The 24253-nt window shown below is 39.0% G+C and overlaps 1 protein-coding gene and 1 pseudogene across 1 annotated transcript; both read left to right on the forward strand.

The window, feature by feature from the left end:
* The first annotated feature begins 796 nt into the window (after positions 1-796).
* On the forward strand, positions 797-9068 carry LOC136554261 (uncharacterized; annotated as a pseudogene).
* Positions 9069-9215: 147 nt separating this feature from the next.
* Positions 9216-24073, forward strand: TCP10L (t-complex 10 like). Its single transcript, XM_066546107.1, is given in 7 exon segments — positions 9216-9219; positions 9991-10079; positions 10082-10101; positions 13726-13891; positions 16168-16387; positions 18133-18287; positions 23942-24073. Coding segments are annotated over 7 exon segments (786 nt in total).
* The last annotated feature ends 180 nt before the right edge of the window (positions 24074-24253 follow it).

A 24253-nucleotide genomic window follows, 5' to 3' on the forward strand; every position in this document is an offset into this window, starting at 1 on the left:
TATTGCCATACATTTAAAGAAGTAAGACAGCATTCAAGAATAGCAAGTTGGGATCTTCCTGAGTCTGTGCCAGACAGGTTTCAAATCCACAGGTCAGCCTTCTTCCAAAAAATGCCTTAACTGAGGGGTGAGGCATTTTCAGTCTTAGCCATTCTCTTTCTACTTGTTGAAGTCAGGTCACAGGACAGAGAGGATTTGTGATATCAAGAAAGAAAATAAAAAGCAAACCTAATTTATCAAGGTGGTTTGGGTTTTTTTTTTCCTGGAAGTAGTGAATGTGGACTTTGGTCCCTATGCAGAACTGCTTATGTTTTTTCCACTGGTAAGTCTTCTAACAGAATGTGTAACCAGCCATCCAGAGCTAAAAAGAAATCTTTCCCCACTCTTGCATTAATGTACGCCTCAGAAATATTTTGAGATACATAACTTTTACCTGCTAGTGGACTTGAGAAGTCTTAGGGTGAATAGGGTTTTTTTTCATGCTCAGGAGTACTTTGGAAGTCCTCTTTAATTCAATATTCCTGTATCATATAATAATTTTTGTTGCAAGCTATGATTACAGCAAGCAGGTTTTACAATTTAAAATAACAAACGCAGATTTTGGTTATTTCATTCTGAACATGCAAACCACCAGGAAACATAAAAGCAACATTTTTTTCATGTCTTAACAGTTTAGCAAGAGATTTCTAGTCCAATGCAAAGTACTTGTCTTAAGCTACCCTTAATTTTTCTTCTCTGGTGATTACTTTTAGGCTTTTCTGTTTCTCCTGAGATCCCTTCTCACCTAGCAGCCACGATGCTACCCCTTCCATGTTTTCCAGCTACTTTAATTCCTGTCTACTTCCCATCACAAATTGCTCCGAGGCTGGGAGCCTGGAATTCTCACAGAGGTGTCCCTTGGCAATGTGCTCTGCTTGGCAAAGCAGATCCCCGGAGTTCATGCCAAACGAGAACAGTTCAGAAATCTCAGGACAACAAGCGCAGCTTTCAGATCCAGCTGGGCAAAAAGTGCTGGAAAGGAAATCTGAACCTCAGTCTATTGTGCAACTCCTGTGAATCTTTGCCTTTGATAGTGATTCTAACTGATTTTATTGCAGGTCAGGGGAAGGTGCTTGGGTTTTATGGTGGCTTGTAATAAAAGCTTTTAAAGTACTGTAAACTTGTTTTTTGTTTTTTTACTTCTCAAATCACAGTCATCCTGCCTCTTGTACTGAGAGAAGTTGCACCTTGTAGATAAAAATGGAGAAGTCATTAAGCTGGGGAAGCTAAGTTATATGAAGTAAGGAATATGTTATATTTAGGAGGAAAAGCATAAGTAGGATGTGGCTATAGCTTCCGAAGGGGTGAGAACATCTTTCTGTAGCTAAGAAGGCCTGCTCTCTGTCAGCAAGCTTGGTTTTTCTCCCATGGATATATAGTTGCATCACTGAGAGGTAAAACTATGTAAGCTGCTACTTGGCATCTTCTCTTGGCAACACTTTGCCAGCCTTGTCTTCTGTGGGAAAATACCAAAGGGTAAGAAAGAATAAAAGAGCAATTTGCAAGAAATCAAAAGTTGATTTCAAAATGGGGGGAAGAGGAGCATAAAGAAGTTGGAATAAACAGCTTAAAAGGGAAGAGAATATAAATGTAATCCAGACATGCATCCTGGATTCCTTTGAACTTCTATAGTGAGACCTGACTGTGATACCACGAGCCACTCCCACAGTACAATTGAAATTTTAATCTCATATTCTTCAAGCTAGCTCAGGACAGGTACTCTCACTGAAAGAGTCAGGTCTCCTTCTTGTCCTTGGAGCTATTATTTTCTTGCTGGTTTACACTGAACGTGGATCCATTGCCCAGTGAAGAGTACAGTAGAGCTTCAGAAATACTTCTGACAGTATTTCTGAATCCCCAGGTGAGGGGGATTGGGAGGTAGCCTGCATGTGGATGAATCACTGAATCCCAGATCCACAGAACAGTTAGGGTTGAATCCCTTGCCAAGGCAGGGTCACTTTAAGCAGGTGACACAGGAACTCATCCAGGTGGCTTTTGAACCTCTCCGTAGAGGGAGACCCCACAACCTCCCTGAGCAGCCTGTTCCAGTGTTCTGCCATGCTTAGTTTAAAGAAGTGTTAAGGCGGAACTTCTGGTGTCCATTACTCCCTGTCCTGACTCTGGGCACCACAAAAAAAAGAGTCTGGCACTGTCCTCTCAGCACCTGCCTTTGAGATACTTGTATGTATTGGTGAGGCCCCCTCTCAGTCTTCTCCAGACTAAACAGGCCCAGCTCCTGCAGTCTCTCCTCATAAGAAAGATGGTCTGTACCCCTCATCACCTTTGTGGCCACCCTGCTGCACCCACACCAGTTAACCCTTGTTTTTCTTAAACCGTGGAGACCAGAATTGCACACAGTACCCCAGATGTGGCCTCCCTAGGGCTGGACCTGCTGACGCTGTTCCCGGTGCACCCCAGGACCTCGCAGGCTCTCCTGGCTGCAGGAGCACTGGTGGCTCATGGTCAGCTTGCCATCCACCAGTACCCCCAGGTCCTCCTCAGCAGAGCTGCTCCCTAGAAGGTCAGTCCCCAGCCTGGGCTGGTACTTGCTGTTGTTCCTCCCCAGGTGCAGGACCCTGCACTTGTCCTTGTTGAACCTCATTAGGTTTTTCTCTGTCCAACTCCCCAGCCTATCAAGGTCCACTGAATGGCAGCACAGCCTTCAGGTGGATCAGCCATTCCCCCCAGGTTTGTATCAACAGCAAACTTGTTAAGGGTGATTCCTATCCCTTCATCCAGGTTGTTGACAAACAGGTGGAATAAGACTGGACAGCAGGAAGCTGACAGCAAGAGCACAATAGGACAGTATTGTGTATGTACGACTGTATGACTGTCATGAAAGTATGACTGCTTTTTATGAACAGCAGCACTGACTTCAACCTGCCTCATGTGTAAAGCTGAGGCTTGAAAAGGCAGAGACATTATAATATCAGGGTAACTTCCAGCTAGATCTGGTCATTGCACTGTCTTTGAAACATGCATCAGTTGAATTTGCATTTGAGGAACTTGTTATCTTATTGCAAAACTTACACACCTTTGTGGTGATTTCTCATAAGCAGCTCCTCACAGCACCACCAACAAGACCCAGCTCTCCTCTCGAGCACCTAACATACTCATTTATAGCACTCATCCTTATTGGACACAGCTGTGGCCTGTTAAGGGCAGGCCTGTTCCTAATCCTTGGTAATTAGTACAGCTGCAATTCCTCAGGGCTGAGGTTGCCTTCTGCACTACCTCTATTCTCTTACATTCCATCCCCCCCACAGGGACTGGGCTAGCTGACACTTCTCTGACTGTTGTGATGAGTCTGGAAACACAAACATGAGCATATCAACAGTTTGCTGAACATTTCACTATCTTATTTAAACGGATAAGCACTGAACCATTGCTTCAGTCTACAGAGAGCCCCACATAAAACCTTTCCAGACAAGATGCAAAAGAAAAGAAAAGAAAAGTGAATTGCACAGCTGCTTTGACACATTGCTCTTGCCTTGCACTGGGAAGCACTAGTTGAAAATTAAAGAGCTTGGGCGCCTCTCCTATTAAAGCATTCTGGAGGTGGCATAGCCCCACATGTGAGACCTGTGAGAAGGGGCATGTGGGTTCTGCACCTTTTGCTGCTGTCAACCTACTGTGTCACCTCTGCCTCCTCAGCCACACTCTGGTGCAAGGCAGGTGGGAAGGTTGCAGAAACAGCACTGCTTGTCTTCTGTGGGACTGGAGATGTTTGGGGATATTTGGTGTGTAGCTGGGAAAGACTGAGGGATGAACCCGCACTTTTTTATTCCTGTGGTTGGACCAGAATGTCCTTCCAGTGTGTTGCAAAGGACTTCAATAGCACTGGCTGTATTTACATGATGAAGTGAGTTATATAGTTCCTGCTAGAGCAGCAATGTGTGGTATGAATGAGCAAGTAAAGGCTTTTTGCTCCAGTTGTCAGCCCTAACTTGACCTAAAAGAGCAACTAGCTGACACTCAGAAGAAAAAATAATTGAAGCAGAAGCTGCCTTCTTGTGGTGAACATAGCCAGTGAGCTTCAATAAGGGAGATGCAGACGTTTACAATTTTGTGAAATAGAATAGAAAATTCCTGGTTAGAAATTCTCATGTGTACAAATACTGCTTATGAAACTGTTTAATGAACTGGCTCACAAGTCACATAATTACAGACACACAAGTTGTTCAGTTCACTGTCTAGCAGTGCCTTCATTGCCACACTCTGTAGTGAACACATTAAGCAAGCACTACAAATCTCTATAGGCAGGGAACATGCATCTTACCTTATCCTTTCCATGATTCCAGCCCTAGATTTGAGGATCAAAACCCAATTTTTTCCCACAGATTGCATCCTTCCACCTACTTAATTCAATTGCATTCTGTAAAATGTTTTCAAAAATCAAAATCTTGTCTATGTTGTTGAAAACACAAACTCTTCTAATTATTTTAGGATGTTTATTTTTCATTTATTCATTCTGTAAAGACTGTTTACATTGTCCTTTTTCCTGCTGCTTAGAGAGCAGTCAATTAAAAGAAAGACATTTCTCTGAAACTTTTTCTGCTGCTAAAGGAGGAGATTTCTTCATCTCACTTTGGCATAGAGGGGAAGATGAAGACTGGAAATATAGAAGCCAGGTGAGAAATTATCAGTCAGTCAGCCTGCAAACACACGTTTTCCCTTGATGGTATAGATACTCTTTGTTTTATATATGCAACACAACAGCTCTTGCCTTTGCTGAGAGTGGCAGGTGTGCATGGGCAAAAATTGGGCAGGTCTATGGTCTGGCAGCTGATCTACTTCTGTATTATGGAATGCTGATCTACCCCATACGAATGAACTGGTATTGTGACTGTGATCTTCAAAGCATAGAAGTAAGGCAAAAGCTGGCAGGGAGAGATAAAATCTACTGATATGCCATCACTTCTGCAGTGGCCATCAGTTTATGATGGCAGTTCATTCTTCCCTGTCTTTATTCTGCCTCTTCAGCTGTGCAATTTTTATATGGCTATATATTGAACAGGGCACTGAAGTAACTCATTAAAATTATCTGGAGAGAAGTGTAACATTTAACTTGGATCACTTTTCTGATCTGGTTCACCACTATACTGCAAAAGGGCACTGTGGGGCTGCTCACAATGGGCGAGAATGGCTGGGCTGGCACTGGTGATGGAAAAAATGCTCAAAGTTATTATCTTTCCTCAACTGATGCACATAGAAGCAGCAGGTGTTTGGCATGCTGAGCCTCTCATCAAGTATAAAAAAGAAGCAGCAAACTTGTTGGAAGGCACAGACTGACAGCAAATGCCATGAGAATTTTCATGTGTTAACCATATGGGAGTTGGACAGAGAAGGAAGACAGAGACCTCCAGAGTAGAAGGCTGGGAAGGTGTTGCAGGACCATATGCCTGTCTGGGCAAGTGGCCCTGTCCATGTATGTATTTTTGGATCAGCAGTGAGCTTCTGAAGTCTGTCTCCCAGTCATCCCTACTTGTTGTGCTTTGGTTCACATTGTGATGTTACCATGAACTGCATGAAACTAAAGCACAGAATGTTCTCCAGCTCTTCATGGCATTTTCACTATGGCACCAGGCTATATTTGGTTTGAAGCAAGCTTCACTGAAATGGTTATTGTCTGATATTGAGTCCTCTTTAGCAAGAGTTTTCCCTACAAATCTAATACTATTAGCTCATGGTGTGGTAACAGAGACAGACTGACAAATCAAAAGGCTGTCCATGGTACAGTGGTGCTGGGTAGAGATGGAATGTAGGAAGGACAGTGATGTACTGCACAACCAGCACTTCTATTAACCCTAGAAATTTTTAATATTTAGTAGAAATTGTTAATAAGTGGCTAAATTAAGGGTCAAGCACATTTCCTTTGAAATATGTTCATGTATGCTGTATTATGCTTCATTTTGAGCCAGCTTTCATTTTGGCCCTCTACAATATTATAGACATTATTTCTTTTCTACTCTATCACTCTTCACCATCTAATTCAAGCCACTCTATCAGAAATAAAGTGAGTTCTTTGTGATTGCCATCAACTCTAGTCTGAAGAAAATGACTGAAATGCTTTTCCTTTTGATTATTTTTTTACCTATTTCTAAGGACTGACTGATACCAGCCAAAAAATTTTGTTTGCTGAAAGCATAATTAATGATTGGTCTAGACAGGATGTTTTAAAGTGAGAGTTGGATTCACACAATAAGGAGATTTTTGTAACAAGCTTCCCATTTTAAAAGAATTGTAGAGACCATTTACAGTTCGTAACTCCATATCACCTCCACACAAATTATCAAAAGAAAACTAACTAAAGAATGTTACAAATAAGTACCTTCTTTTCCCTGCCTAGGCAGATCACACCAGCAATTGGTATTTAGACAGAAGACTTCAGAAAAATTTGTTGAAGACCAACTTAAAACTTTTCTCATATAAAAACAGCAGGAGGAGCAACAGGTACTGTTGCCATTGGTGTATTCACTTTGGTTTTTAACAAATCTTCATGGACAGAGATACTATGTGGGCTCTGATTCGGTTCCTTACATGCTAACACATTTTTCCACTGCTCTTTCATGTGATATTGGAAGAAGAAGGGCTGTATCACAATCCATTCCTCCATGATTTCCCACTGAATTCCTCTGTTTCCACCTATTTTCTGGGTCATAATTTATGCCCAGGTCTCAAGACACTTAGTTAAATTAGACATCAAGGTTGACTCAATTTACTCCTTAATAACTGGTCTCATGTGCCACTGCTGTGAGAATGGGGGCATTTCCAAATACAGGTTTTATACAAAGGTCAAGTACAGTGAGAGTGTTCTGCTTTTTGCCGTGGGTACAGTTTGAGATGAGCTTATGCCTGTCACCTCTAGGTGTCAGATTCAGCATTTGGTTCAGCTTGGTGACTTGGAAGTTTCATCACCTGTGTTTCATCACTCAGAAATTTTCTCTATGTCTCCCTGGCAAAACAACATTTCAAAATGATGTATTTCTGTAAAAACTACTGGGAAAACTACTGTAAAAATTATTGTCAAAACTACTGGGACTTCCCCTGAAAACATAGAAGGACAGAACTTTTCTTATCTTCTATCATATAGACATTTAGCACCATCTTAACCCTTTGACTCTACTAATGAATGAGTAAATGGGGGCATCACATAGAGACTGCTTCTAAAACAGTGTTTCTCCCACCTTCCCTGGAATGTCAAGACTGTTTCTTATGCACTCAGTTATTCATACCCAGGGTCTTTCAGATTTCTGGTGTCTCAGTTTCTTCAGTTAGTGTAAATATCTTCCTTTCTGGAGAATGATTCTGTCTGTGATTGTCAGGATTTAATTTTTATTTTCTTCCAGAGCAAGCCAAATATAACACCTCCAAAGATTTTTTCTGAAATTAAGAGAAGGCATGGCAAGGCTCAGAAAATTAAACAGAAGCCTTTAAAAGAAGACAGCAAGCATTCCAAACCAGAAGAGCTGGTTTGAATTACTGGGGTCATTTCTCCTAGTCTGACCAAGTGAACAGAGGCATACTGCAGCCAGGGGAATGCTCTCAGCTAAATCTGCAGGTCACTAGCTCCATGCAGATGGATACACATGAAAAAAAAAGCAGACTGTGCTTTGGCTGACAGGGAGAGAAAGGTTAAGACTGACTGTGAAACAGAAATAGTTGAACAAAGTGCAGAAGAAAAATAAGATGGGGGAGATGAAGACTCAAAGGAAAATCTTGGTGGGTCACCACAGAGAAGATGGCCTGAAATCCTGCAACCATGTCCCAAAAGAATGACAGACACAAACCTACAAGTAGGTGAGGAAAAGGAGACTCATCACAAGAATCCTCTAAGAAAAGCAGGCAAAGCTGCTGGAAGATCTGTGGAGGGTACTCTGCAAAAGAACCTAGGTAGGGTGGATCAGCCTCTGGAAGGTCATCTCATAGAGGCAGCAAAAACACCCTAGGAAGTCCTACAGAGGCATTATGCACTCCAGGATGTAGGTACAGATCACATCCAGTAGGCAGGGTGGAGTACAGGTCCTGCATTCACACAGGGTCAGAAGTGGGTTCAGGTCTGCCCACAGGAAGTTGTTGTGGGGAGCCAGAACTCAGAAACCCAAAGGCAAATCTGTACTGGGCTTAAGATGGTAAATGACAAGATAATATCAATTACTTGTAGCTCACCTGAGGCTGTGGAGAAGGGAAGCTCCTCCTCAACCTTGCAGTAAGAGTGGAAAAGGAAAGGAACAGTTTTCTCGACACAGGAAATTGCATCTTTCTCCTGTGAGTCAATTTGCTTACCCCCAAAAAGGGATGATGACCCCAAATCTTACCGTGCTCAATATCCCTCCCAGCAGGTGCCTGAGGGAGTAGATCACACTGACAGACATTTGGATCTTCCTGATGGTGATTATCCTAGCAATAAACCCAGTGGAACAGAAAAAAATCTCTGTTAGGAAATACAGCAGATCACCACCAAGAAAACAATATATATTCAAGCAATTTCAGGTCAACAAGATGTCTCCTGCAGCAGAAGCAGCAGTGATTCTAGTGCTGGAGCTGTTGGTGTGAAAGGGAGCAAGGCTCGCTCTTCTTTTCAGCAGTCCCTATTTCATTTCACAAGATTGAAAAGGAGAGAGCATGAGCTTGAGTCAAAGAATGGGAATAGGGCCAGCAATGTTAAAAGCTTACATCTGCCATCTTTAAGAATGCAGATTCCTACTTTCAAAATTAAAGAAACCCCTGAAGTGGAGGAACCACAGAAAAAAACCTGTTTGCGGAGACGTTACTTAAGAACTACCCAAGTGTTGGTTTGTGTTTATTTTTCATTGGGGAAAAGCTTATGTCTTGGATTTATGACTCATTCTGCCTGTGCTCCCTAGCTATATGCCCACCTCTGTCGGTATTTCTCAGAAATACTGGAAAAAACAGAGATGAGGGAAGAATACATCTGCAAGATCCTTGTTGTTTTTGCTTCTCCATCATCACTAGTTATTCTTCCTAAGTCTGTTGTTGGAGGTTCACTTTCAGGGGCAGACTTCTGATCCCATGGAATGGGTGCAGTGTTGAATGAATCCTTGAAGTCAGGGCTAGATTTCCCTGTAGCTTAGGTGTGACTCACCCTTTGACAGTGAAATATTCACATTTTCTATTTAAGTTCCTCAGAGATACCATATGTGACTTTTTAAAAAATGGGTAAATTGCCTCCCAAATTTGCATGGTTTTTCTCCTAAGACACAGAAAGCTTCAGATCAGTGACAATGTTACAATTTCCTAAGAATATCTTCACTCAGTTTTTCCTTAATGTGGTCCCAGCTTTTTGGTCAATCCACGTTTCTCAGCTTTGGGCCCTTACTTCTTGATCTTACTTCTGGTAATGAAATGGTATCCTGCTTCAGCAGGCTTTAGTCCTTTTTATTAAAGAGGTTCCTGACATTTCTTAGTTTCCACTGAAGGACTTCCCATACATTGACTCCTCATCCTAAATCAATTTGCTTTCTCTTTATGTAAGATCAGTCAGAATAAGTTTTCCTATCTGCAATAATCACCAGGGCAGAAATATTCTCTTCTGATGGCTCTCAATTGCTCTGTCACAATCCATCCACTAAGCACACTATACTCTGTGTCAGACTGCTGTTAAAAAAGGTTTCCTGAGGCCTCTTTGGAAGTTACATTTGTATTAAAGAGGAACCATCATGTGGCATTCACATTCCTAAAAAGGACTTAGCTACTGACACTAATATACACCAAATCTGTTTCATTTGCTGAATTTGTAGGGTTTGGATTGCACTACTAAGACCTATGGGAAAGGAATACTTGCATAATTAAGCAAAACACAAAAATTCTTTTTGATTGATTAAGCAATAAAGCTTACTGCACTTATGAAGTCTGTGGTTTTAAAAACATAGTGAGGGTTCATAAATATTCACAAGGTTCTGGGTATTATCATAAATACCTGTCCAAAAGAAACCTGGAACATTCTTAGCAGAGGATTAGAGACTGATGTACACCACAGAAGAATCCTTTCACTCACTGTGGTGAGAGAAGAACATGAGGAGAAGCAAGACATTTTTGCAGGTAAATGTATATACACAAGAAACTGATTTGTGTGTGCAGTGAATAAAATATTGCTTTTAGAATCCTTAAAAACAGGTTGCTAAATTCTTACTTACCAGCTAGCTTCTTTCCAGGGGCATCTGTGTTGTTTTTCAACTGAAACACTTATTTAGCCATCTAGATTAAAAGTAAGGCACCTCACTGAAGTAGGCCAGCTCTCAAAACACTTCTGCAGTTAGGGTCTAAAGTTGAGTAATGCCAAATGCTTCCCATAATTGCTGAATATCTTTGGATTACAGTGACAGCAGTAAGAAGTCATGATAATTTTTTTAAATATAAAATCAGGCTGCTGATAAAGGATAAACTGCTCACATTCACATCAGGGTAGCACATATATCTGAGGTTAACAAAAAGTGTAGAGCACACATCAATGCCAACAGCAGTCTTATTTCAGGAATACTAATGTTTTTGATCAGAATGAGGATGAGTTTGATACCATATAAATTTAAGATGAAAATTCAAGAGAATTGCTTTTTTAATTTGTAATTATTAAATGCTGTAAAAGTTTTCATTTGGTTTGGTTTTTGTTTACATCTTCATGGAAGAAAAATAACACAAAATCCCTGCAATGAATAATTTTGGAATTATGGGGTTTGTAATGGAAGTGTCTTCACAGCACTAACTAATTGTAGGCTAAACAAATGCCTCTAATAAAAATTGAGCTTACTTACAATCAAATCAAATAAGAATATTTAATGTGATGAAATCTATTCAAAATTAGTAGGTGCCATCTACTATAAACACAGGAGAGATTCTTTTCCTCTTTGCATTTCAAAACTAGTTTTTAACTGGTGCAAAATTAGCATAATTTAGTATTTAGTTTTTAGTATTTAGTTTTTAGGTTTTTTTAGTTATTGGAGCAAAGTAAATTATGCAACGTAAAAAATTATTTTTCAGATCTGCTTCTCCATTCTTCTTCTTTCCAAAGTTGATGGGAATAGTGCAGAAGGCTATTTTGCATTTATTGGTTTGTATGATTTTCTCCTCTAGCTGCCTTTCAACAAATTGCTCTCACCATATTAAAAATTAATGATTTCATTAAAGATTCTTCCTGTATCTCTTGTGATGATAGGTGATAGGTGACCATGATAGGTGTTCCAGATGTATTTGTGGGATCTGGCAATTCATGAAACTACTAATGAAATTAAGTGCTGCTTTTACTTTTACTGCTGTAAATTTTGACTGTGGAGTGATGTGCTGGTGCAGAATTACTGCAGTGCCAAATGCTGCCAGCACTGTATTCTCTGCCTGCTGACCGTGCTGCCTTACCAATGCAATTACTTCGACTTTTTCATAATAATGCATATTTTTAAAAGAGCTTGCATGGATTTATTCATGTCATTAGACACAGTAACCTCTAGCATTTCCACACAGATGTTTATCCAAAAATGCCTGCCCAGTACAATGTGTACATCTTTTCACTCACTTTTTCTAATTTATGAGCTAAAACTAATTGTAAAGAGCAGCTTGTCCTCCCTGGCTGTGTTGGCCCTGTGCTGATTTATGCAATCCAAGAATCTGCTTTGCATTTTTTAAATCAGTAACCCTGTTAGGAGCCCAAGACAACTGCCCATTGATAACAGTTGACTTGTGCTGCGTGACAACTTGTGCTCGCTGGAAGCAATGAAAATCCTTTTCAGAACAGTACGACATGCCCAAATCTGCCCAAACCTATCTATTCCTTTGTTTCCAAGCACTTTGTTTTCAGACATTTCCAGGCACAAATAATATAAGCAAGAGGGTAAAACCAGTTGGGATGTAGTGTCTTGTGTGTGTCTGGTGCCTAAGAGAGCCTGGACAGTGCTCAAGGCATCAGCCTATGGCTCCACCCCTGCAGCACTGGGGTTGTTCTGCTGGCGCTTGGTGTCAGCCAGAGGATTCTGTGATAGTTATTTTCTTGTTCCTCCAACAAGTGCAGCTTGTTTGCTGGTTTTGATGCACAATTTCCTTATAGTATGGAATCTGCCCACTTTCTGGACCAATGGCAGCAGCCAATGTGTCAGTGGTTGGTTTACTTTTTCCTACCTGCATCTCACTGAAAAACCTTGTCTCAGAAAAAAGACTTTTGCTTCATGTATGTTCTTGCTTCACAGGCAGCCCTGTCTCAATTTTCCTCATGCAGAGGTGTGCCTGGCATGCAAGCAAGAATTTCAGTTTGTGCAAAGTGCTTAGCCATTTCTAATCTATTTTCTATCTGTGTTCTGCACCTAGCTCCTATTTGTAATTTACAGCTGGGTTATGAACTGTTCGTCAGCAGCTCCAAAGAAGTGTCACAAGACAGAAGCACAGAAGTGCTCCTGGTATCCTTGGTTATTGCATTTCCTCAGGTCAGGGCCTGTTTTCTAGCCTTGACTTAACACAGTACTGTTCAATCTGTAGTGGAAAATGGTATACATAGATCTTGCATCTTACTTTTTTTATAGTGCATTGTATTTCAGAGTAACTAGTCTGAATATGGAGGCTAGACATAATCACACACGGGCTCTATTTGTTAATTCAGTTTGATTATTTTGAGGAGAATTAATACTTATATTGGCTATTGCTGAGGCTTTCTCCATCCTGCTTTTAACCAGAATATTAGTCAAGCTTATTTAGAATAGAAAACACCAACAGCAATGACATTAGGTAATTAATTACAAAGAGCAGCAGGATATAGGGAGTTTGTTTTTCTCTTAGTATCTGTGAGAGATTCACATTTTGCTCCTGAGGTGCTAAACTCTGTTACTGAGAGGGAAACATGAGGTCACGGCTGCTGCAGGGCTGAGGTTATATGCCTGTAGTTCGTGTTTCTTTTTGAGTAATAGTGAAGGACAGATGGTGGCTGTACGTCATGAAGGGAGCTGGAAGCTCACTTTTTATTTGTTAGCAGAAAGCTCACAAATAATGTCATGTCAGATTAAAAATTAACTAAGAAGTTAGATCACAGTCAAATAAATAAGCTCTGCTTGAGGATATGGGAAGATTTGTATTATTCTTTGTATTTGACTCCTGTTTCTGAGTGTTTAGTGCATTTCCAGATCAGTCCTGTTTTGAGCCATTGAGTTCAAAGACAAATCTCTTCTGAACACCCACATTTAACTCTTGGAGTGTGTTTACCTGTGGAAAGTAAATACTCTATCCCATTTCATTCAGGTCCATGGCTAATCTGACTTATAATAATGACTGGGCAGATGAAAGTACAGCCCAGTCCCCAGCTTTGCATGATTGCCGGGCTTCACAGATGCACTGGCAGGCAACAAGCTGTGCCTTCTACAGGTCTGCCCTAATTTAGCTATCTGAACACAAAACATGCTGAAAAGCCTCTAAGTTCATGGTCATTATATTGTCAAAAATTTCAATTACAATTCTTTCCAGCTGCTAATTAGAAGAAATTTTGCAGGTGAACGCATGCATGAGTGTTCCCAGGGAGGAAGTACCTTAATTTTGACAAGTGCTGATAACTGCTTGCCACTCCCAGCAGTATCAGCATATGAGGGACATGCCCAACTCCTCCAAAGATCATGCTCAAAGAAGGTACATTTGAAGACAGTCCTTCATTACAGTTTCATATGCCAATTTCATACTCTTTGTTTATTTTGTGAACAGAACATGAATAGACCAGCTCGAGACTGTCAGGAGCCAGGAGTTGACTCACACTTTGGAATAAAATAGAGATCACGCTCACTTACTGCAGAAAGAAAAAATTGCCCACAGCAAGTTCAAGGGAACAGCTAGCGTCATTGGAGAACATGTGAAATCAGAAGAAATGCAAGTAAGCTGTCTTCTGTAGAATAAGTACACAGTTCTTATCAATATCCTTCCATACAAACATTCTGTGGTTTTGCCTGTATCTTTCCATTTTCTACACATGGCAAATTATTGATGCCACTTCCTTAGGACGGTTAGATACACAGTGAATATTTTAATTTTAATAATATATTGCTTTGGCTTGTGTTTTAAGTGTACATTCCTTTCTTTTGTATTAAAAAAAAATTAGGTGGTTAGATATACAGTGAATATTTTAATTTTAATAATATATTGCTTTGGCTTGTGTTTTAAGTGTACATTCCTTTCTTTTGTATTAAAAAAAATTAGGTTGTGCCTACCATTTTTTAAGGATATCAAAATATTCCCACGTTCCTCATACTTCCTTGTACTCATTTGCTCAGCTGAGCTGACTCTTGAAAAATTTTCAACTCCTGCATAGTGAACTTTCCTACTTGTAAATATTAGGACTCATTGTGCCATGTGCAACACAGTTAATGGCCATCATTCTCATTCCTGTGTTGAGTACTGGTTATTATTTTTTTCTTTAAACTATCCTGATCTTTGGCTTTGAGGTATTTTTATGATATCTAGCCCTGTGTCTAACAATCTAACCTGCCTAATTACATCCCCAAGTCATTTATTATGTTTTTTTTTCTAAATTCCTTTAGGGGATTCCGTCTTTTTAAAGATTTTATTTCAGACTTCTTAGTGATAAAATCATCTCTGATTATCTGTGGCCATTATCCCTATTAAAAACAACTAGACATAATATGACTTGAAGGGCAATTTTCTAAAAGAATCACTGATAAACAGAGAAAAAAATGGTAAGCCATGTGAAACCAGTAACAGAGATGGGGGGGCTGAAAGACATATTTTTACAAAATAAAAGAATGGGCAGTAGTAGAGCTCAGAAATGTCTAGAACAATATTCTGTTGCCAAAGGACGTCTAAACCAAACTGATATATTTGACAGCAAACTGACAATTTAAATTACTTTCATGATCAAAAAAGTTTCAGAGCAATTAAAACTGGCAACAGAGTACTTTGTTCAAAATTTCTATACTTGATTTTTCATTTGTACATTTTTGAGATACACATTTTTGGACCATACATATAGTGAATGTTTTTTCCCCTTATCTTGCATATTTGTCTACAAGTTACATTTTCAACAGGAAATGTTTCAGTGAAGCCATTTTAATATTTTGATTTTAAATGTTTTGAATGTACTCTCTGCACAATATTTTAAAATATCAGTTTTCTTTTCACCTGGGTTTAGAAAAAAAAATTAGAAATTTTGCCAGGGAATAGTTGTGTTTCTTGACTATGCCTAGCTCTAAAGATGGAATTTGATAGAATTGTTTTAATTTTTTGTTCACACCTGAAATACACAATGAGCACAGGTTCAATAATTTAATTTTCCACAAAACAAAACCAAAATATTTTGGGGTTATTTATCTCTGTCATTCCCAACTTCAAAAGTCTGCTGCTTCTAGAAAATGGCTGAATATGCCAAATTCAGAGGTGTCAGCTCACAGCTAAGAAAGGAATGTGATCAGGAGCAAATGGGCAGACACACAAGTGAAGGCAAAGTGAGAAAGGGTTGCATTCAACAATTGGTTGACTACAGAGTAAATTGCACATTTCTAGCTCAACTCCACCAGTATTCTCTTTGCACTCTCCAGCATTAGGTGCCCTGAAGAAAAAGGACTCAGTGTTTGCATCAGCATGGGTGAAGAAAGAAGGGAGAAGGCAAAAATAATGGAGACGGAAGCATATGGAAATGTCCTCTCCAAATTTCATTACTTTTATTTTCAATTCAGTTGAAAATTATGTCTTTGCAATCCCCTGATGTTTGTAAGAGGGATCTAACTATTCCTGTGCCCTTTTACCCATGTGTAGATCTGGTTACCTGACATTCTTGTCATTAATATCTACCTAGCATTCCAGCCTTTTCTTAAAGATATTGACATTTAATGCTGATTATTTGCATGATTAGTTTGAATTTCATTATTTTCTTCAGCATGGACTTGTCTCTTCTCATTTTGGAACAACTGGTTTGTTTTGAATATAGGAGTTTGCAAAGTAGGGTTTTTTTGTTTTTTTCGGGGGGTGGTTCTTTGTTGAAATAATTTCAAATGTGATTTTTTAAGTTGCATACCTTGATACTGTAGACCCTTAAGCAGGACAAAGGGCTCCGTGCGTGCTTCTGGATATGTAAGGTGGGCATGCCTAGCTCAAAGCAGGCAATGACATGGCACACTTCTATTTTTTCACTGACAGATATTAAAACAGCAGATTGCTGGACTGCAGGAGGAGTTCAAGAGAACTGAGTCCTACTGGCGTGCTGCCTGCAGCAAACTGAGAGACCAGGTTGAGTTGCTGACCAGGCAGAATATGGAGCTTTGAGATGAGCTCAGAGCTTCAGGATATCAGAGACAGAAAGCAGAAAAAAACCCCAAAGCCATAACTTTCATGGACAGAAAATCAGAGACCCTGGTAGTGGCAGATACTCTCTGCTTAATACTGTTTGAAAAATTCAGTAGTTTTTCTTTGGAGCTGTCATGTGTGAATACTGTCCCTCCTCTCCTGCTTAGCCTGAAGGCAAGAAAATCCGCTCTACAGTGAGCCGCGTTAAAATACACTCTTTGTGTGGCCCTCTTCCACCTAGCCTTTTTGTCCAGGAGGTGTGCCACTTTGCCAGCTGATACAGCCAGCCTATCATTGACACTTAGGTCAAATGTCTCCGTCCACTAACTAGGAAGGAAGTCTAGATAACTAATTTACTTTCAGTGACTAAATTAAAGCCTCCTAAAAAGCCTCCTGAAAATAATTCTACTCTTTATATATATAGTGCCATTGACCTGTTCAATAAAACATCTCTTCAGCCTGGAAAAAATACAGCTGGACCTTCTATTAAATCTTAGTTCTTATTTTAAACTGTAAATTTTAAACTGCTGTAAACTTTTTGGAAGGAAACATCATCAGTGGCCTGCCTTACAGAGGCACAAGTTGGATTCTTGAATAGGAGTTACACTGGGATGTAGGAGGGATACATCAGGGTGGAAAATACAGCTGGCTAATGTTAATGTCTTTGCTAATCTCTGGAAATCAAAATGATTTAATCATAGGTTTGCAGAGCATCTTGAAAACTTTTTTATTCAATATTTCACTTGTTTAATGTACTTGTAGGGTTTTACTTGCTCCATTAGTATATAACTGAGTAACTTCTTGTAAGAGAGTTAAAGGAAATTAAAGTTACTCACTTCTTACACAGGAGACAGCAAGTCATGGTGAAATTAAATGGTTCACACTAGAATTCAAAAGAAACCTGAAATTTGCATTGAGTGGATCATTTCATTCCCTTGTGTGTATTCAAGGGAGAAAAATACATGCTTTGAGGGATCAGTTTCAGCCTGTGTGTGTCAAGGAAAGTAGAAAAAACAATTATCTCCTAGGTGGTATAGTCTGATGAGATGAACCCTACACTTCTGCAGAACCTAGAAGAAATGAAATGGCTGAACCTAGAAGAAAATGAAATTGAGCCATTTTCTCCTCGGCATTTCTCTAATTTTCAAATCTAATTTCTAGTAAGGTATCTTTAAAAAATGTTAGAACCATCAATAAACCTGTCCTTTGCTTTATTGGAGTGAAGAATTTTGCGTCTCTTTTTTTATTTGATTGTAATGTACTCATTACTGAAATTTTTTACCTAGCACTTAAATTTCATTGAAAATGTAATTTGAAGTTAAATTTCATTTTATTTTTACTTTTCCCAAACCGACCTGCTCTTATGACTCATTATTTTATAGATTGTGAAGGTCAGAAAAAAAAAAGATTAGTCACAGCTACAAAATCAAAATACATAAAAATTCCAATAAAAGTAAGGATAAGAAAAAGCTAAGTAACTTCTGCTGTTGGCCAGATTTCTAGTTTATTTCTACCACTTTGCTGATGTAAAACTACTACTCAAGACACTGAATATTTTTTGTTGTGTGAAAGTAATGCTAGGATACACTATATGAAGATGCTAGGATGGTACCTACAAAATTTTTGTCTGATACTGGGGACTTTCAGACCCTAGCAGAACAGCATGTGGAATTTCATTTATTGTGTTTAAATGTCATATTTTTTATGAAGAGAAAATGGCTTTAAATTTGAGTCAGAAGGCTTTGAAGGCTGTCTGATTCTACTAGGTGTGACTTGAACTTAAAATTACATATTTATAACAAATTCTCCACTATGTTTCAGAAGCTATTCTGTCAGGGACAGCATCTTCATTCACACCAGAAGAAAGTTCATGGAGAGATAATCACAAGAGCCACATCATCTCTCATGTGGGGCTGAAGACATCTTTGCAAAAACACTTCCTTAGAGATGTGAATAATAAAATATGCATCCCTGCAACCAGTAGTCACTTTTCCAGAGTTTCAAATACATATTTAAGAGAACGTTCTTTGGAATCAAAATTTCCACAAATGAAAGTGTGTATAAGCATGATCATATTTTCTTGCTTGTGCATAAATGTGAATTTACGAATTGTATATTTTCTTCTGGTTTTGCAGTAGCAGGAGAAAAAACATTTTTCCCCCTCTTTTCTAGACCTAACTGAATTGTGTGTTCTTTTCAAAGAGTTTTCCAAACTTATTGCAGCTGCCACTCCACAGGCTGATTTTACAGGGAATCCCCTTGCCTTGGCAAACCATAAATCTAGTATTTTGCCATTCGAGGCTTTACTTGCCAATATGTAAGAGTGTCCTTCTCCCAGTTCAACTCAGTGGGAAAACCACTCTGATTTTTACAAGTTGTGACAAGTTAGCTCAGTATGTCAAGTCAGATGCTTATTTCTGGCTGGTGTGCCCATGACTGCTCCTCCACAGCCAGCTTACCACATTTCTAACGCATCTCATTGTTTAGAATTTAGATATCTAAATATCTCTTTATGCTTTCTTTTTCTTGGTTTTGTATTTCTTACTTCATATTATAGACACCTGGGATATTACAAGTCCCTTTTCTCACTTTTGGTCAGATTTGGTTGAAATCTATGCTTTGTTCAAGTGTACAATCTCTCTGAAATTAATCTTCTCTACTGGAAACAATTCCTTTGGCTACAGAAAAACTTAGATTAGCCAACACACTCTGCTGTGTGCCTATATAGGGACTGAAATAAAATGTAAAAGATATAAGATGAGAAGGGAGGCAACTGTTCCACTATAGTGAGCATGACAGCATGTCTGCAGCATGTCTGTGTTTGAAAGTCACTAGACAGTAAATTCTGTGAATTCTATATGGTTCCAGATATGAAAAGAGATATTGATAATTTCCTCCTATGGCACATAGCCATGGGCAATAAAAATTCAGCAACAGTTTTGAGAAGGGGGGAAGTTGAGGACAGCAGACTTTTGAGGTCACTGCTATCTGGGCTTTCACCATCTAGCCAGGACTGGATCCAGTCCAACTGAAATCCAGCACAAGCATGAGCTAGACTGGTGGGCATAGTGCCCAGATGTCCTGGGTGAACTCTAAAATGTTTGACAGAGACACATGCTTTTTATCTGATCTGATGGCACAGAAAGACTTTACAGTGAATAGAAGTGGCTGCCAATTGTTTGACTCTAGAATTGAAGTCTCAGGTAAATGGAACATTAAACAGAAGCCCAAAATCCATGTCATAGCAATAGATCTGCACACGGTGACTCACTTGCATTTTCTTTGCATTTAAGCTCTTTTTCTAGCAGGTGGATGCTTTCCCTCACAGATCCTGTGAATCTGGACAAATCTGAATTTTGGATATAGATTAAAAAAAAACTATCATGCTACTTCTATCCAAAATTGAGAAACTGAGCACACAATAGGAACACATCTAAGTGAATGGGATAACCTTGAGCACCAGAAGGGTTGTCAGACATTGGAATGGGCTGAACAGAGAAGTGGTGGAATCACCATCCTTGGCACTGTTCAAAAAATGTGTGGATATGGCACTTTTTGGGAAATGGTTTAGTGGTGGACTTGAAAGTTCTGTGTCAATGGTTGGAACAGATGATCTGAGGGACTTTTGCAACCTAAAATATTTTATGGTTCTAGGGTTGGAAGGTGTGCATGTCTTCTATAACAAAGGTAAGTTAAAGCTAGCTTGGACTGGTGAGTTTAATCAGCTGTAACCAAGAACAAATTGCCATCTGACTCTTTTTTTAATTCAAATCTAATAGAATTTGAGGATATGCACAAAAACAGTTGGCGAGCAAGTCTGAATAATGATCAATTTGTATCTTTGTTAAAGATACAATTTTTTTTGTAGACATGATTTTATGAAGTAAAAGAAAAAAACATAACCAAGAGATGGTCCACATCTCTGAAAAATATGTATTCTGGTTACCTATAATACTTTTAAGAATTTGTGCTGTAACATGACCTAGCTGGTGAGGAACTGTCCAATTCAAATTTTGCTTTAGTGAGACAAGAGAAATGTCCGTTTTAACTGCACATCATTAGTGATTCTTTCAGACTATGAAAGAACAAACAGATGGGCCAAAATAGTTTTTATTATTAATTATTAATGCTTACTGACATGGATACTCTGAAAACAACTTGATTTCTGAATGCAGCTCATTAGTTAGAGCAAGTTGCCAGTTTCCTGCCCAACATGCATCTCTGGATAGATTTTCATTATTTCTGTGAAAAAAGATGAACTTATTTGCCTGGCAGGGTTGGAAGTGGGAGGAGGGAGGGGGAATTCCACTGAAAGGTATACTGATAGCATTTCTTAATGTTTCAGCCAAGGTCAAATATGCTTACTTCCAATCTTAGATGGATTTTGCTGTCTAATCTTCCAAGGGATTTTGATGACCTTTGAGCATGTTATTTCCTTACCTATGAACATTCTTCTGACAAATTACTAACTCTCAAGTAGGGAAGATCTGTGAATATGTGAACAGACTTTCTTAGCGTTTGAACTTCACTGCTTCATCCTTGAGTACTTGTTGCTTTTTCTCAGGTTTTTGATTTGTTAGAGGGAATGTGAACCCTACATGACACAAACTGTGATATTTGAAGGTACTAAGTAATCAGAGATCCTTATTTTAGGGAATTGACAAGTGAGAGATTTCTGGGCCAATTTGATGAAGAATTGTAGGTATTAACAGCTGGGGGGCAAAAGCTCATTAGAAAATGTAACTGGTTATTGTTGAGCATGAAGATACAGGAGAACATATTTTTAGAATTCCTGTGGTCTAGCTGGACACTCAGTAACAGTACCTCCTCCTGTTCTCCACTGCCTTCCTGATAGCACGGATCTGTAGGACTAGAGGAATTTCAAGAGGTCCCTGCTTTTGCACAGAGGAGGATCAGTGTCACTGATGGAAATTCAAACTGTTTCACTAGCTCCCATGATGAAGATACAGAATGAACTGCCTATATGTTCTTTTATAAAGTTGAGTTTCACTACTAAACTACACCTCTTTTGTTTTAACCAGCTGACATGGTGATTAATATTTTTTTTTTATGTTTTCTGTGAAGATTGGGAAAAAATCTATCTACCTTGTGCATGTTGGGATGCTGCTTCTTCCTTTAATCCTGTAGCCCCTTTGCATCAAGGGTCTGCATTTACTGGTCACCCCAATATTTCCAATGGAGAAAATTGAGATAATTTGATGGCTTTGTTTATGAAAGTGATGGAATTGAAAGAATCTTTATCAAGAGCCCAGTCATGTGTGATTAGTCCAAATGCCTAGTATTTGAGTTTCTTAAAAAGTACAGAGCAAAGTTGTAGTGGCTGCCTGGGATACAGTGATGGCTCTGAATTTTCAAATGATCTCTTAGACTGACATTCCTCTGAATGAAAACAGAGACTGCATGTGATTCATGTAAGCCTGTCTGGATTCCTTTGACATTATTGCTTTAAAAATAGGTATGCTAGTGTATGCAATGCATAAAAAATGAAATCTGGCTTTTACAAGGACATGTGTAACAAGAACTGTTCTGCATGGATGCTCCTTCAGGTGAATTGGCTGATACATCTCATCATGTTCATGGAAACAGTGCTACTTTCTCTGACTACATCTAGCCATAAAGTATCTTCTATTAACAAGTCATAGATAAGGTTTTAAAAAGCTTGAATTGCAACACTCTTTCTATAATAAACCACAAGGAAAACAAATGCTGCCACATGTTTGTGTCTCTCTGAAGCTGATGAATACTTGACCTGCTGTGGCCCTATTGACACTTTCTGAGGATGATGAGCCAGCTGGCTCAAAGCTAACCAGGCAGCAGGAAAAGAGTTCATCTCTGCCTGATTCTACTCAATGAACCAGGTTAATTTCCCTCTGTAGCTGCTGATGTCTCATAAAGGAGGGACTGGAAACATGTGGCTGGGGACAGAAGAAAAGGAGTGAGACTCCAGCAATCTGGACTGAAATTGGTTTGGGCTGCTGTGAAACTGCCCCAATGGCTTTTTAAGTTATTTTAAATGATTTGGCAGCTTCAGTCTTGAGATATTTAGCAATGAAATGATGGATTGTGTGCTCTTTCTTTCTTTCTTTCTTTCTTTCTTTCTTTCTTTCTTTCTTTCTTTCTTTCTTTCTTTCTTTCTTTCTTTCTTTCTTTCTTTCATCTCTGCAATTTCTGAGCTAATATCTCTCCATCAGAAATAGTCTTAAAGGTCCTCAGTTCTATATCTTTTGTCTCAAGCTGAAGTCCCAGGCATATTTTGACAGTTTGCCCATCCACTTTTATTTGAAAACCTGATTATGTTTGACGAATTCAGGCATATCCACAGAATCTGCCTGCAGAAAATATCACCAAATGTAAAATATAAATTATATTATTTTTAACAATAAATTCTATTCATTTATGTACTTTTAGCCACCTTGTCTGAAAGAGGTAATCAGTTACCTTTCTCTTGCTGAAAACTGTTTTATGCTTGGAGGAAAAATTTAGCCTTTTAAAATCCTACAGTTTTCTGGTGTTGCAATAGGATTGCTTTCTTGGCTTCTTCCCTGTAAGCATACATTAAATTGTAATGTCATTTATTGATATAAATAAGGCATCACCAACCACAGCAGCAGCAGATACCCTAAATTTCACTGATCACATGGAGAAAATTTTACAGCTACCAAACATTGACCATTGTTATCACAGAAGGAGCAGTGCAGTCTTCCTGTTGGTGCTTTGCTAGTCCCATGTCCCTTGAGCAATAGCTCATGGACTTGAGTAAATTAAGCTCATGGCAAATATATTCTTTCCATTAATAGCTTACATGCATCTTCTCAAGCAGCCCCTCTTCAGTGTGTGAGACATTTCAAAATCAGAGTTTTTGGTGCCATTTCCAACTTTTTTTTTGATTGTTTCTTTGTATCTTACCATCATGTACTTGGGAGCTGCAAACACTTGAGACTCATTGTGTAAATCCTGTAAATCCCAAGTATCTCATGGTGGTCATGCAGGAATATTTTATGTTTTCTCTGTGCTCTGTTTTAAGGTCTGCATGAAAAATTGTAGAAGTGCTTCTGAGTCTCCTTGATCTTTCCAGTCTAAATAACTGCTATAGTTTGGTTGAAAATTTTTGCATCTCATTTCCCTTCTATAGCGCTCACACATCCTTTAGGTCCTACAAATCTTGTGTCAGCCTTCATTGATGGAGATGTTTGAGATCAAAACATACAAAAGTTGGAGATGCGACAAGTAAAAATGAACTTTTGTGCAATATATTTTACTGGACTGAGCTCAGTTGTGATAACCTAGAAAGAGCTGGCAGGGTGTTGGGACTGAGGGATGAGAGCCTTTCAGCAGCTGCTGGACTCACACTCTGCCCCTTGGATTAGACTTGCATTGTTGCCCAAGCACAGAGAAATGTGGGAAGCAAAACAAGACCCCAAATGCAGAGTTATGTATAAAATGTGTGCGTGTGCTTGAGTGTGTCTCTGTGGATATGCCCACACACACAACTGAACATTTTCCTAAAGTTTCAACCATTTAATGATGCACCCATTATAGGAGGAATTTTTAATACTATTTGAAGATGTTTATATTAACTTAATACAAATGTATTTACACCTTTTAGGACATAAATAGCTCTGTGCAAAAAGCTGATCCTTTGAGATTAGTGACCAAGGAATATGAAGAAGAGGAAACCTCTAACTGCTCCAGAAGGACAACACCAGCTGCAGGAGGACCATTAATCAGGAAAGACTGACACCTTTTGAACCAGACAAAGTAAGCCTATTCAGCAAGGTCTATTTAAACTTCCTTTATTTCTTTTTTATGATATTGTTTAGAATCTGTATTGCGATTCTGGCTGCTGCTTGGCCCTCTTTCCCTGGAACTGCAGAATTTTTTATCAGTAATTATCTAAGAGGCTATTCATACATTGAGC

This window comes from Molothrus aeneus, chromosome 3 (assembly GCF_037042795.1).
Source record: "Molothrus aeneus isolate 106 chromosome 3, BPBGC_Maene_1.0, whole genome shotgun sequence".
Classification (NCBI taxonomy): Eukaryota; Metazoa; Chordata; class Aves; order Passeriformes; family Icteridae; genus Molothrus; species Molothrus aeneus.